The 15,158-nt window shown below is 41.0% G+C and overlaps 1 protein-coding gene across 1 annotated transcript in view; it reads right to left on the bottom strand.

The window, feature by feature from the left end:
* The window catches only part of DTNB (dystrobrevin beta), a 159,533-nt gene that overhangs the window by 55,813 nt on the left and 88,562 nt on the right, over positions 1–15,158 (bottom strand). The window contains exon 13 of the mRNA XM_050893627.1: positions 1,209–1,286. Within this exon, the coding sequence (XP_050749584.1) occupies positions 1,209–1,286 (78 nt within the window). The remainder of the gene's footprint in view (positions 1–1,208; positions 1,287–15,158) is intronic.

The following is a 15,158-nucleotide window of genomic DNA, read 5'->3' as shown; positions in this document are numbered from 1 at the left end:
GATGTTATGGGTCGTGTTGCTTAAGGACTGCCTACCCGAATACTCTGTAAAGCACTGGCTTTGGGAATTGTCTGGTCTCTCAGCCTCTTCGCTTCTAATTCAGCAAAAGGCATATTTCATAGAATCATAGAACATCCCAGGTCCCAAGGAAGGGACCTCACAAGATCATCTCGTCCAACCTTTCGTGGGAAAGGGAGCCTAGATAATCCTATCTAACACCTTGTCCAATTGCATCCGGAAAACCTCCAGTGATGGAGACTCTACCACATCCCATATTTGAAGTCATACTGTGTATTGCACGTTATGTAGTGTTTGTAGACATCACATGAAATGATTTACAGACAGATTTTGAGATAATTTTAACATAGCCAGTTCAAACCTGCATACATAACGGACTTATTTTGCCAAGGAAAGTAGAAAGAAAGTACATGGATCTTTGCTTAGTTCTGTTTGAAGGACTGCTGCTGACCATGAGGGATCTGGCTTGCCTCTTGAGTACCACCTTGCCACTAAAATAGTGACAGTTCAGTTTCTCATTCTCTGCAGGGAAAATTTATTCATTCACAGCTTTGGACAAGTGAAGTCTCCAGCGAACCACCTTGCTATTCTCCCTAACATATCTTAACAAGAAAGAAAAGTGCAAATGATTCAGCTAGTTTTTTGCATGTTTACATATGTACATCCATACCATAATTTACATATATATAACTAAGTAAATGTAAACCCAAATTCAACTCAAACCTAAATGCCTCTAGTAGACATGGGCAACTTGAAAGAACTCTGGCAGCTTAGCTGTGTTTGGCGTGGAGAACAAGTCTTAACAACGGCAACGCAGTATACTCGTTATGCGAAATGTCTCCAGCAGAACAGAATAATTCTTTGTAAGCAGAGGAGCCTATGATACAACAAGACCAGCCTTTCTCAGAAAAGTAATGCTTTATTTAAAAACAAAAATCTCTTCAGCGCTTTAGATATTTGTTCAGTCACACTTATGTAATAACATGTATTCCAATAAAAGAAAATCACTCTTCAGAGAGAACAAAATGAAGCACTGCAAACAATCCCTACATTATGAATGCTGCATACACATTTTGAAGTGGCAGTGTTATTTGAAATATATTAGAAGAGCCCCAGTGATACAAAATCCATACTCTGTATTTTTTTACCTCTCTCAGAAATAAACAACCAATATTGCAAGGCACGCATACCTTTTTGTTGGTGTAGGTGCTCCAGAGGACATGTGGGTCACCATGGTGTCATTCATGTTGGTCAGAGGCCGAGGAGGACTAAAATAGAAATATTTATTCCAGTTAGTGATTTAAAAAAACAAAAAGGAAACAAACCCAACACTAGGGAAAAGGACATCGCTGCGCTCTCTGACAACATCGGGTCAAAGAGCAGCAGCAGAAATTGCTTTGCACAAAGATACTTGAAAAGCTTGGTCTACTCTAGTCTAATTCTTTTCACAATTCATGTGTTACACTAAAATGAAGATAAAGCTAACATTTGTGATTACATAACTGACCTTTGGCATTGCCTAGTAGTTCAAGCAAATGTAGGAACCATTCAAATTAGGCAATTATTTGAAATGTTTAAAGAAATTAAGCAAAGATTTATTATAACAAGCAATCATTTATACAACAACCACATACACCATCTGTCTGGTTTTTATTTTAATAAGTTAAAGTTAGTTGGAAAAAACAAATTGATAGAGCCTCGTGTTCCTTACTGCCCTATAAAATACAACCGTGGACTGATGCTCCCATTATTTGCATTTTTAAACCCTGACAACCTCCCAGTGCCACGCTGCTGTGGCCACCCAGGCTTTGTGTGCTTGTGGCTGTGCAGGGAGTGGGAGGACATGAAGAGCCTACACGGGACGTCCCCAGACAGCTCTGCCGCTGAATTCAAGCCGCTGGGAGAGAAGAACTACAGCAGCTACTATCACAGAATCAATATTTGCTGATGTTTACCCTCCAGTGATATCCAAATACATCCATCATCCTTTAAAATGAGACTTGCAAAAATGTGCAGGGTGGTCTGTGCACAGATAAAAGCTCATTTTGCACGTTAGACAACACAGGACTTGTGCAGATCCTAATGGAGAAAAATGCCACACTTTCCTGCATACTTTCTTGGAACATGGATTAAATTCTTCGCAGGTTTGTGTTTGCCATCATCTTAGCATTCACTTTCAGTAAGATTTACTGCAGATAGTACTGAAATTAATTCTTGCCAACTTCAGTTTTCTACAGTACAACGGTGCAGAAGGCGTCTGAACCGACAGCGTTCGCAGCTTTTGCCTTGCCTGACATTCCCAGTGCAGCTGCACGGAGCCTGCTCCTCTCTCGGATGTGTGAACGCTAGGAATTGCCTTAAGACTCACTAGCTTCTTTAATACAACAATTTTCAGAGCCCAGTAATCTGGAGAATCAAACAACCATTAAAAAAAATCACCTGGATGTCAAACATATACAATCAGAAAGAACATAATCCCTGTACGTCTTAACTGCATTCCTTCTCCATGTAGGATTTGAGTGCAAAAGCACTCCAGTTCTCAGTCCTCGCTCAGGGCAGATTTGCCCAGAAATAATTATGCTGCATGTTTTAATGTTAATATTGTTCTGAATATAACATTATACCAAGAAATGATTTGGTCATTAGATATTTACTGAATGGGCTCCTTTGGAAAATGTACTGTACAAAAAAGCAGAAATAGGATTATAACGCACTGGAAAGCTGCAGACGCGCCACACCACGGTACGTTTGGAAGCCATTTGTTTTGCTAGTGAACATCCAAATACATCCTGTGGTAATGAGCAGTTAATTAACAGTGCTTTCCCTCTGCCCCTTTATCTCCCTACTTACTTCTTCTTGACCGAACGCAAGGAATGCTCTGTCCACATCTACACTGCAAAACTCTCCTTTTTTCCTAAAGATTCACTTACCAGCTTTGCATTCTCCTGCCACGCACACCACAAAACTATACGGGCAGCTGTGAGAGAAACAGCAACAACAAGCAGCAGCTTTTGCAACCCAAACTGTATTTGCCAGCGACAGCTCTTGTTTCACAGTTTCTGTGTGCATTAGCGGGGTTTTTTCCTTTGGGAGGGACAAGCCGTTTCCTTAAACACTGTGCTTTTAGACACAACAAGTACCACCTCGGTATTCCTAATAATTTTAGGGTAAGTGAATTTAATCACACGGTACTGCATTTCAGCGGAGGGCATAAAGCAAGTTCACACAGAGCGTGTCTGAGACACCGAAGCCCAGGCTGCAGCCTGCTGCCAGCCTTCAGTGACTGCGCGGGGGGTACGTGGAGCATATAGACCAAAGAGGACGGCACACACATACTCACCGTCCACGAGACGTATACAACAGTTTTCACAGAATTCATTTTACTTTAAGTAACAAATTGTACGTGAGGGCACATTTTCCATTATCCTGCAGGAGCTCACCTATGTGGGTCTACTATTTTGAGTGAAGGGTAATTCTTTATTTTATTACAATATTGCTTTTATATGACTCTTCTAATAAGAGAGTGGATGTAATTCACCATTTGCAATCTGGTTTTAGCATCATTATGAGATATTTCCACAAGTTCATTCCAGTTCTGTAAATACCAGTGTCCTCAATTTTCCAGCTAAATCCTTGCTAACAGTGATAAAGGCAAAGAAAAAAATTAAACACGAACATCTGATCAAAAGATTTCTAATAGCACAATTCCGTCATCTTTATTATGTACAATAAAGCCTTTCCCAGTCCAGAGAATTTCTTGAGGCCGTTTATACCTTTTTAGGGAACATCTTTTCAAAAACCGTAGCTCTGTCAAGACGGCACTGTATTTTCTTGTATAACCGTGACAGAAAAATCATATTGCTCATGAAACCAGGAGGATGCTGTAACCATGTACACAATAGCACTGGAGTAATAAGAGCTGCTTTTATGAGCCTGGGACTTTCAGTGCAGGTCAACCGTATGTTACCAAAACTCCTAGTTTAAAAGGAATGTAACTGAATTCCCCTTCTGAGATGCTCATGATAGTTGGCATCTGCTACAGCCTATCAACATAACAGAAGAAAAGACAAATATTCTTGAATCAGCTAGTGAGGAGAGATTTTTCTGCCTCGATAATCTCACCAGAAAACGTAACTAGCCCGACACCTGAGACAGGAGAAATCCCCAAACCGTCGCTGGCAGAGAAACTCAGAAGATGCACTCAGAAGAAGTAACTCCTCTCCCGCCCACAATGTAGTGAGACATTAAAACAACTAAGGGGCTTCGAGGTATGTCAAGAACAGGTTACAACTTTCTTTCACAACTTCTTCTGTTTTGTTAGGTTAAATTTTTCAGGTTTAACTTGTCTGGCATTTAAGGTGTATTTAAGGTGTATTTAAGGTGTATTTAAACAGCCTAGGGTGCTCTTGGGAAGAAAAGCACCTAAAAATAAGCAGTGAAATAAGAGAAATCTTTCAGATACCTGGGAGCTGGGACAAACGTGGCAGCCATAGAAACTCAGAAATCAAATTCCTTAAACTCTCTTTTTTCACGATGCTTACAAAAAGTGACATTAGCCAAGCAGCTGGGAGGTCAGAGGTCAGCCTATGCCAGAGAGCATAAATTAAGACATCGGCAATCTTTATTCCCATTCCCCACGTGAGGTCCAAGGTGTATATTGCATAAACTTTTAGTAGCTTGAAAAACATGACAGTGTCCTTTGCAAAACTAAAATGCTTATTTTACTCAGTACATTGCTGGTTAGCACTGAGGTAGGTGCTAACTTGTTCAGTCACGATGTCTGAAATGCTATCCCTCTCTGTGTAACTAGAGCTAGAAATTGTTGAGGAAATAACAGCATCGTAGGCTCAAAGCCAGGACAAGGACTCATCTTGACAATTGTACTGGGGAGAAGCAGCTCATGGTGGGGGTGCTCCTCTGGCCAGGGATACGTAGAAGAAAACTCACAGCTTTGGGTACTTCTGTTATCGCTATCTCCTTGGGTTTAATTTATTCAAACTCTAACCAGGGACTGCACACTTTCATGTACCGAAGCATCGTACGGCAGCGGCAGATGCTATCGGAAGACAAATAAATAGCAGAGATTTGTGTAGGGCTTGAAAACAGGGATCATGAGAGTCCTCTGCATTCAGCATGAATTTGGGAAGGAAGGAATAACGACTTGATAGAACAATGCAGGCATGCCATCACTTAGGAGCCATTTTAAACAATTTACTCACGCACATAATTTTTTTTTACACAAACGTCATAAAGTTAATTCTGAAGCTAACATACCTTAAATCGTTTTTATAGAAGGTATCACAAGTTTGAGCTTTCCAGCCCTAGCACTTGTTTATCTTCCTTTATTTTTTCAAAACATATTTATGTATGAATACTACCTCCGTCTCTAAGTGTCCAGTTTTGGCTACTACTGGAAACAAGACATTGGACCAAACAGCTTTTTGGTCTAACCCAGGATGGATGATATTCTGTTCTTACATTTCCCCATCATCTTCCTAAACATGTCAACAAGCTTTTATGGGTAATTGCCATGATTCTAATAAAGTCAGCAAAGATCTTGACTTCTCACTATCACCAGTGTTTACTCTTATTAACTACTGTCTTCTACCTGTAGTAAAACCTATGAGATCCAGATGTAACTGAAGTTGCTGTCACATCTATTCTCAGTAATCTTGTCTAAATATGAGAGTAATCTTGTCTAAAAATGAGAAATGAGAAATAGATTAGTCACTGCTATTTTGTGTCAACAGTTTCCCTAAGTAGGAAAATCAATCATTATGCATTCTTAAGAAAAGCACATTTAAGCCTAGGTCTAATTACTTGCTTGTCTTCTTTCAGACTTGGTTGATGAAGGTCCAAAACAAAACCAGGACAATTCTGAGACCTCAGAAGTATAAAACCTCAATAAATAAAAGGAACTAAATCTTGAGACTTTTTGCTGTGCTGGACAATCACCCTGTAAAGGGACCTTTACAAAAAAGCAACAGTAAACAAAATTTACCAAACTCCCTTCCGCTCTAAACAGTTCTCCTATCTGAGACTGCTGATGTGCAGCAAAGCAACATTATTTATTGGCTTCCATCAGAGTACAGAGACTCGGAAAACGCAGAGCTCAGGAAAAGCAATCTATACTTGAGGGTTAAGGGCTGTCACAGCAGCCAAGGGAAAAGAAAAGGGAAAAAAAAAAAAAAAAGAAGAAAGAATGCTCCATCAGTCAGATCTGGAATCGATGAGTCTGAAGTCAAAGACTGACACCTGAAATTCCAAAATTTGAAAAATTTCACTGGCCCTCAGGAAGGACAATTAAGTAGGGTCGGAAGGGTCCCGAGCCAGGTAAGGATTTCAAGCAGTGGAAGTTAAAAGTGTGTCCATGTCAAAATGTAACTGATAACATGATAACGTTTCCTACCTTTATTCAATGTTTTGTGTGTAAGAACCAGTGTGTACATCACATATAACAAAAAAAGACAGTATTTTTCAGGTGCACCGATTAGCACTGTAATAAATGTCAGTATTTGTTCAATTATCATATAATAATGCCTGGAATTAAGCTACTATTTAATTAGCGATGGAATTACTGGGATATAACTGCATGATATCCGTTAGTCTTTTCTGTTATTTTTTCTAAAATTGTAGCTATTGTACTTACATAGCTACAAATTGAACAGATATTTATTTGCTAAATTTAAAGCTTTTTGCTCTATAACCTTAGAATTTCTAAACTAGTAAGATTTTATAACAGATATTATTAGTCTTTTTGACATTGCTTAGGAACCCCACTGACAGTCCAGGCTGTGTTTCTTTGTGCTAAGAGAATTACAAAGAATTACAACTGAGATTGGACCAACCCATAAAGGCAGGCACAAACCAAAGGATATATTATATATATTAGATATATGAAACTGAAAAATCATACTGACATTACTTCACACTACACTACAGAGTGGTTGACCATAGTCTCTGATTATTATTATTGTTGTTGTTATTATTATTATTACTACTACTATTATTATTATTTTACAGGCATGCTGATGGAATTTTAAGGAGAGATTTAAAGGAAAAGACAGTTTTGTGGATGTTTGTAGGTAAAGGTTAACACAAAGCATTTCTAGGTGCCAGGCAGGCTGGCATCACAGGTAGCAGACACTGCAGTCAAGACCTTGATATCATAAGAGAGATTTGCTTGAAGTTAAACAGAGGGATTGTAACAAAGGAATAGCAACCAAATCCATAGGGAATCCTAGTTCGGTTTATTAACTGAAAACCTCCACCATAAATGATAAATAATGGCTGATGAAACATAGTTGCATAAAACTGTAAAAATAAAACCATCCCAGCTGGCACGATAGTCCTTTCACTTCTCTCAGATAAGGTGCCAACTGGAAAAAGCAATAAAGTGAGACTGATTCCTTTTTCTGGGAACTTTGCGACTCTCGTATAGCAGTTTAGGGAGACCAAGTCACTTCGTTAGAATTGTTTGTTCCTAACAACACACAATTAATGCTTTTTTGCTTAACACTTCCCTCCAGGTGAGAAAGACGTTGACTATGAAATGCAATCTGATTTAATGTAATTCTTGCTTTCTACTGCGTGGCATTTTCACAGAAGCAAAGGAATGCCTTGACAGCTATCTGGAAGTCCGGTGGGAGACTCCCATGAACAACCATATAAAAACTAATCTGTTTCTATTATAACGTATCAGGAAGGATTCAAAGCAACAGAAGCGTGACCTGCTTTTCTCACATCATATTCCTGGAAGAACTATGTCAATACACTTTGATAATAGCACAATAACGTTACCTGCTCTGTCTCAGCTTTCGTTCTCAGGAGAGACCAAAAAGATTCCTCCAAAGAACAGTCACGACTGAAGTTACCTACCGTTAAGTACCATCCCTGTCTGTTAGCAGTGCCACCCGGTTCTCCCAGAAAGACAAATGTTGTGATGGTTTGAAGTGACAGAAGCAGGGTTGTGCCCCCAAAAACCATAGTCTGTCTTTCCTGTTACGACAGCTGATTTAATAAAAGAGATTACCTCTCCCTTGCCACTCTTTAGAAAACAAGGCCTACTTGCTGGTAACCGTAGCTAGGTAACTCCATATACAAGGTTTTGATTATTTAAACTTAAGGCTGCAAAACCACATTTTGCTTAATACATACACATGCAAATACACGACACATACCACAGAAACCATGAATCAAATCATGACGCTTTGCTTTCCTTAGCTAACTTACCTGCTTTAGCAATCCGTATATCACTGCAGTCAAATCACTTGTACGGACATTTGGAATGCTGTTGGGTTTTGGATGGAAGCATGTACGAGCTCCCAAACTCTCACGAGCCAACAACTGCATCCACATCTGAGACCACATCGCTGAGGACGCTAGGCCAGTTTATCATACTAACAAAAGCTCAGGCCAAATTCCAATAATCCTGGACTATTACCTACTACTACCACAACCTCCTTCTCTCACAGCAACCTAAATACTGTGGGTATGAGCACACTGCGGTATACTACATCCAGGATTGCGTGCATGTGAAATTATTATTTTTCCCAAGAATATCACCTGAGCGCTCAGCCTGCAGACATGGACAGAGCCCATTCTCCTGCCCCCGTCTCCCTCCCGTATTTTGCAAGCTTAGTGCTAACACTGATGGGAACGTACATCACTCTTCTCACAGCGTCACCAGCTCAAGCCATGCTAGGGCCTGTGCTACAGTGTGCTGTGGCAAAACACGCTCATTTTCCATGGATCCCCTGCAGCGCTGTGCTCCGCTTGTTAATGCTCTTGGCTGAGAAACTTCAGGACCAGTGCTCCTTCCTTGTACCTGCTTCACACAACGCCAAACCACGGACGATCCAGCACTGCTTATTCTGACTTAGTGATGGTCCTACCGTTGCAGAATGACTGAGACAAGGCTCGGCGATGTGACAAACAGCATTTCAGCAGCAATTTCTGGTCATTGGCAGGCAGGGATGGCTCCTGCTGGGGAGTTCACAGGGTGGAGACACGTATTACAGCTGCAGTTACTTAGGGTTTGTGCGTGAGGACCAGCAGTTCTAGACCAGGACAACTAGAAAGGACCGCCTAATGTGGGGGAACCCCATCGTGACACCAACCTGGAAGAGGCAATGGCGATTCTGGTACCTTTACAAGAAGAGAGAGTGTTTTACAGCGATGTACGAACGGATTATCTTGCCCCTTCATTATCTGGATGCAAATAAGGATGAGGTGATATCACTTCTAAAGCAGGTTGATATTACCACCAGGAGCTGGTGGTATTGCTACTACCTTGTGGCACATCAGCGTGGTGACTGCTTCTCAGCTGATGCTGGGATAGTACTGATTTATGAGAAACTATAACCTTTTTACAGATGATAACTAGTACATGTAACAAAACAGATAATGTGTGTTTGATACTCAGAAACTTGCTGGTTTGTTTGCCAGAAGGTGCATGTGCCCATTTCATTCAGAAAGGCTGTCGTTATGCATAGACTGGTAGGTTCCTCAACACCAGTAAAGGCATTATTACGCTTGATGCTGGGATGATACATCATTTATTTTACTGGGACAACAAGGACATTATTCACACCAAAGATGATTAGTGGGTTGCCTGTGCTTCCTGTTATTCTAGCAGGTCTTGTTTATCTTTAAGATGACAAGATACAGGATCTATTGCTACTATTTTGTTTTTAAGCTTCCTTTCCGGCCAATTTTACTCTATAATAATCCAAAAGCCAAAGGAGGACATACTCTTCCAGGCTAGCATATAAAGGAGATTGATTCTTTGTTTTGCTAGTTGACTGAAGACCCTACTGAGCAGTGGCAAAGGAAGATAGATATAGAGACAAACACTTGAAATGCACTTTGCCTGAGAATCTCACCACTTCTCCTGTTCAGAATCTCCCCATCTGTCACAAATAAGACAAGACTTGGTATACGTTCAATGCAGTACAAGGACACTGGGCTGCTCTAAGGAGAACAGAGTCTCTCCCCTGCCTGCTGTGATGCCAGACACTGCAATTGGACAAAAAGGCACAAGACACAACCATAAAAAGAAAGCGTATCCAGACTGTCGAGGTCTAGTGCTAGCAACTGTACAAGTCTGCTCACTCTGGCAAAGTGATCATTGGATCTAAATGACCAAAAGGAAGGGCGGAGTGGGGTGAGAAGGTTCAAGGGAGCAAGGAAATGGTTAGTGTCCTCCCTCAGTGAAAGAGGATAAAGCCATTTTACTGTATGCAAAATGCTCTATATTGATAATACAATTGAAATCTTTCCTCCTTGCATTGCAAATCCTCCAGAAATAATAATAAAAAAGGGAGATACCATTTACTGAGTTAAAGATTTAGAGCCCGCTCCAGCATGCCTCGTTTTCAAACTGTTCCTACAGTTTAGGTCCCACAAATCTTCAAGAACATAGTTTGATGGCCTGATCCAGAGCCAGTTTGGCCCCACTTATATTAGTAAATGAAACAGTGCCAGGGAGTCTTCCAATATCCTGGAACGGGATCATCTGCACGTTTAAATTGTTAGCAGACCCTAGCGCAGTTTTGGCCTGAGTCAAATAGCTCTCTCCCAAACAATTGCTGGGAGTAGTTTGGGAGTTAGCAGGAGCCAGGAACGACTCCCAGGAAGCAGTTCAGATGTGGCCAGACTCTTTTGGAGGGTAAGAAAGATTAATAGCATGGATGTGACAGTTCAGAGCCCGTTGGCTTCACTGGCAAAGAATGGTCCCAGGCACATTCAAATTAACAGTATACGCAGCACTATGACATGATTAAGGGCTTATTCCTTTGACTTTGCGTCTTCAGTTTTTCCTCTGATATCAAAGCCGCACAGCATTTAATCAGAAATCTGCCAGCGGATGGTGTCTGATCAGCAGCAGTGATCCAGGCAAAGCCCTTGCATCAGTGGTACCAGACAAGGAACCGACAATCCCGAGTTAACGGATGATTTCTGGCACTGCTCGATCACTCTGCCCCCAGCATCTTGAAGCTGGTTCCTGCAATTGGGTATTTCAGATGACAGAATCGTTGAGGTTGGAAGGGACCTCTTGAGATCACCTCATCCAACCTCCCTGCCCAAGCTGGATCAGCCAGAGCAGGTTGCCCAGTCAGGTTCCTAATATCTGCAAGGATGGAGATTCCACCACCCCTCTGAGCAACCTATGCCAGTGTTCAACTACCCTCACATACTTCATCCAAAATCAGGCAGCCTTTCCTTTTTACATCAGAGGTTTTGATCGGTCTGATCTGCGCTGACCTGCAGAAACAGAGCAGTCTGCACCAAGGTACTCACTAGCATCAAAGGAATTGGACTTGATGATCCTTATGGATCCCTTCCAACTTGAGATATTCTATGATTCTACAATTATAAACCTACACACACTCAGGAGGCAAGTGGTGAGCAACCAGCTAGGAAGACCAGAACATACACCATTCATGCACTTCGTAATGGCCTTTCAGGCCTGACTTTACACAAGCACTGGCTATTATCTATCCAAAATAGGAATAGGTTAAAGAATGTCTAAAAGTGAAAGCTTTAACCCATGCTAGGCAAGAGAACATACTTTCAAAGAACACATTGACATGTATTTCAGAGCTTTGTGTGCAAATGGTAAGGACTCTGGGGCGGACAACGTACATAACACGAGCTAACTGTGCAATATAGACATACATTAAATAAGAGGAGGGCTGGCATGAGGAGACAGGGCTATTGTGGAATGCTGTGGGATACTGAAGCTTCAGCAGTAGTCCGCAGAGCTACTTTTAAATAAGGTTAGGTGAAAATGGTTTCAGAGGTCTTACTTAAACATTGTCCTTGCTATTCCACTCTATGTGCCTGAAGAGTTCAACAATTACTTGAAACAATTCTGGAAGTTAATTGGGTCAGATACCTACTGGCTTTGAAATTCATCAGCTCCGACATTAGTAGGCCATGCCATACTCTTGATAACAGTGAGCACTAGATGGGTGAATTTTCTGTCCAATGTTCTCTCTCCTGAACAAATTTGTTCTACCATTTAAGAGGGTAATTCTTTTACTGTTATTTGCTGTATGAACTCTTATCCTCTAATTACTCAAAAACTATCATTAAGTAGGCGGAAATGAAAGAATGACTTCTTTTGTACAGTGTATTATATATAACCACACCCATAAATAAGGCCCATTATTTATTACTGAAATCTAAATAATGATCTCCTGCTGCCTTTTCCCTCTGACTACATGCCTGAGTAAGTAGAATATAACATCAATACATCTGTTCAATAGGAGGCACTGAAGGCAGACCAATGAAGAAAAGGAAAACCTACTCAAAAATGCAATAGCTGATAGTGAAAAATAAAAGTTCACAACAGAAAGCAAAGAAGGGGGTGCTAGAATTACCCTTTTTCACAGAATTAACAGATTGGGGACACAAATAGACTTCATCTTGGGAAAATGACTGTAAAGGGTATGAGGGTTCACGGCAGCCAGCTAAAGAAGCATCCCTGGTGAGACGCTGGAGCAAACCAGCCAAATGCAACAACCACGTGCAAAAGTAGGAGAGCAGTTTCTGGGAAGTGAGGGGTTTCTGTTGCATTTGGCTCTGTAAGAATACTAATGGAATTACATTCAATTTTAGGAACTACAATTCAAGAGGGAGGCTGAAAAGCAGGGATGGTTCAGCAAAGAAACACAGAAACAACTAAAAGCTGGAAAACATTCTTTTCACAGAGAGAATCGTAATTCCAAACCTCCTATTTAGCAGACAATTATGTGGTGATTTGATGGCAACCTCCATATAAATTTGATTTATTTCTAATAAAACCAAACCGCAGTACACAAGCAAAGATATAACAAAGTCCAAAGAGCAGAAACTGCAATGAACAAAGTGCAACAAAGCACACGAACTCCCCCCATGGCTCTGGCACCCTCTTCACGCTGGAAACTTTAATGCTTTTCATAAAATATCTGATTTTTTGTTGGTATTTTCTACTTTGCACAGGAAGTAATTCAAAGAAATCTTCTGATCTCTGTTCTATTTGTGGTTGAGGTTAAACGGCTGTGATGATTCACTGGGAGTCCATGAACTCTGAATTAGGAAATAATTGTAGTAACATCTGTGTATATGTTTTGAGCTCTTTTTCCCAAAAATGTGAGGGAAAAACCTCACAGCAGGAAAAGTTTTGGAAACTTTTGTTTGTCTCATACGTATGTGATTTCTTACAATGACTGAAGACAACTCTATGACACAAGAAAATCCATCAGACACAAATGTAAGAATTACCAGCCAAACTCAAGGGTGAAATATGCAAATTCAAATTACACTTTGTTGGCAGCTAAGGCCCATGTTCTCAAACAGCTAACGACCAACCACGAGATGCTGCAAGGGAGCGGGTCCCTTCAAAATGACATAGCAATGCAACACGCTATTTGTTGCTTTTCCTACTACACTGTACTTTCTCTTCACGTAATATACTGTATGATAAAGTCTCAGAAAGACTGAATTTGCATAGTCACAAAATAAGGTTTGAACAATGCAGTGGGAAGATGCTGCAGAGCATGCAAAACAGACCTCAGAAATAAAATCACTGTATTTTAAGAAGGGCTCGTTCTTTGTCTTTTGCGCTTTTCTTTCCTTTTCACCATCTATACATCAAAACCTCACTGCCAGGTCTGCAGTCACGCTTGCAGCAGCCTTTGTCACCCCACAGAACTCTCACAGAGCAACTCTGGCCAACGCCAAGCAGCCAGAAGATTCACCCCTTGGGCAGCTGACTTTGGATCCTGCACCGTGCGTGGCTCGGCTGGACTCGAGGATCAAACCCAAGGTTTCTGATTTCTCTTGGCAGGAGGACTTAGGAGGCAATATTTCAAAACGCTGACTGCACTCCAGCTGTAGGCTGAAAACTGAGCTGGCACGCTACTTACACCTAGAAAACAGATGAGGGTTTCTGGCTACTTTTGTAGGAGAATATTTGATGGTATTAAATATTTTTTTTTTTAGAGTACTATGCACAAACCAGAAATATATTAAATCTTTCCTTAGTAGGTTTTGTGGTTTTTTTAATCTTGGGTAGGAGTTTGGATTAAGAAACAAGAAACTACCTCCTCCCCCTTTACAGAAAGTTTAAAAGTCTTACTCTACTCTCCATCAGGAAACCCTGATAATTAAAATATGCTGCTACAATGAGAAAATTTTAATGAGAGTTGAATTGTTGGAGTTCTATTTCTATTCTGAAACTATTTCAGGTTAGATTTCTTCAATTTCAAATAAAAAGGGCATTCTGTCGCACAGGCGGGTAGGACTTGGAACCGAAGCATCTGTTTTGTCCGATCTGTGCTCTTGCACAGAGACCAATTCTACTTTTAGTGCCAGTGGCACAACTGTTTGCTCCAGCGAGTGTGTGCAACTGCTGTGCTGTTAGCGTTGCATGAGCCACAACAGAATATGACTCACTCTTCTGCAAAAATAATGGCTGCGTCAAACTAACAGGAGTAAAAGCCTATAAACACTTATTTTTGTTGAAGTGAATAGATACAGCTGTGCCGGCACTGGAAGCTACGAATACATGAATGGAGCAACAAAGCTGAAGGCACAGACTTAGAGTACACAACGCTGTGTTATCTTCATGGAAATGAGCAGGTCGTGCATAGGAAACATCAGAAACAAACAGACTCTGCGCTGGAAAACAGACATTTAAAAGCGCGACAAATTCAGCTCCAATTCATCCAAAGGAAATTTGCCGCTGTTGAAACAGAGTTAAATTGCACTTGGGGATTACACGATGCAGCTTTTCAAAAAATCAGTTGGCTTGGCTTTGCCACAGGTGAACCGGTTCATGAAACCACGTCCTCAGGAGCAGCCCCAGCCCAGGTGCCAAGACTTTACAGAGCTGCGTTCAAGGCAGAGCTGCACCGGCTTCGTGCACAGCTCCCAGACAAGTGTAGACACGGCCACAGGGCAACGAAAAATTTATATCACTTCTTACCTCACCTCTGTTCTATTCAAGGGCTTATTTTATCTCACTGGGGAGTCAGGGACAGCAGCGAGTCAGGTTCAAGTCTTAGGCTTTGATGTTACCTTTAAGATCCCCCAATAAAATACCAGAAAACTCCAGCAAAAAGTGGGAAATTGTTACCCGTTATTTCTACTGT

This window comes from Gymnogyps californianus, chromosome 3 (assembly GCF_018139145.2).
Source record: "Gymnogyps californianus isolate 813 chromosome 3, ASM1813914v2, whole genome shotgun sequence".
NCBI classification, from domain to species: Eukaryota; Metazoa; Chordata; class Aves; order Accipitriformes; family Cathartidae; genus Gymnogyps; species Gymnogyps californianus.
The sequence above is the reverse complement of the archived record's forward strand: the minus strand, read 5'-3'. Positions and strand labels throughout refer to the sequence as shown.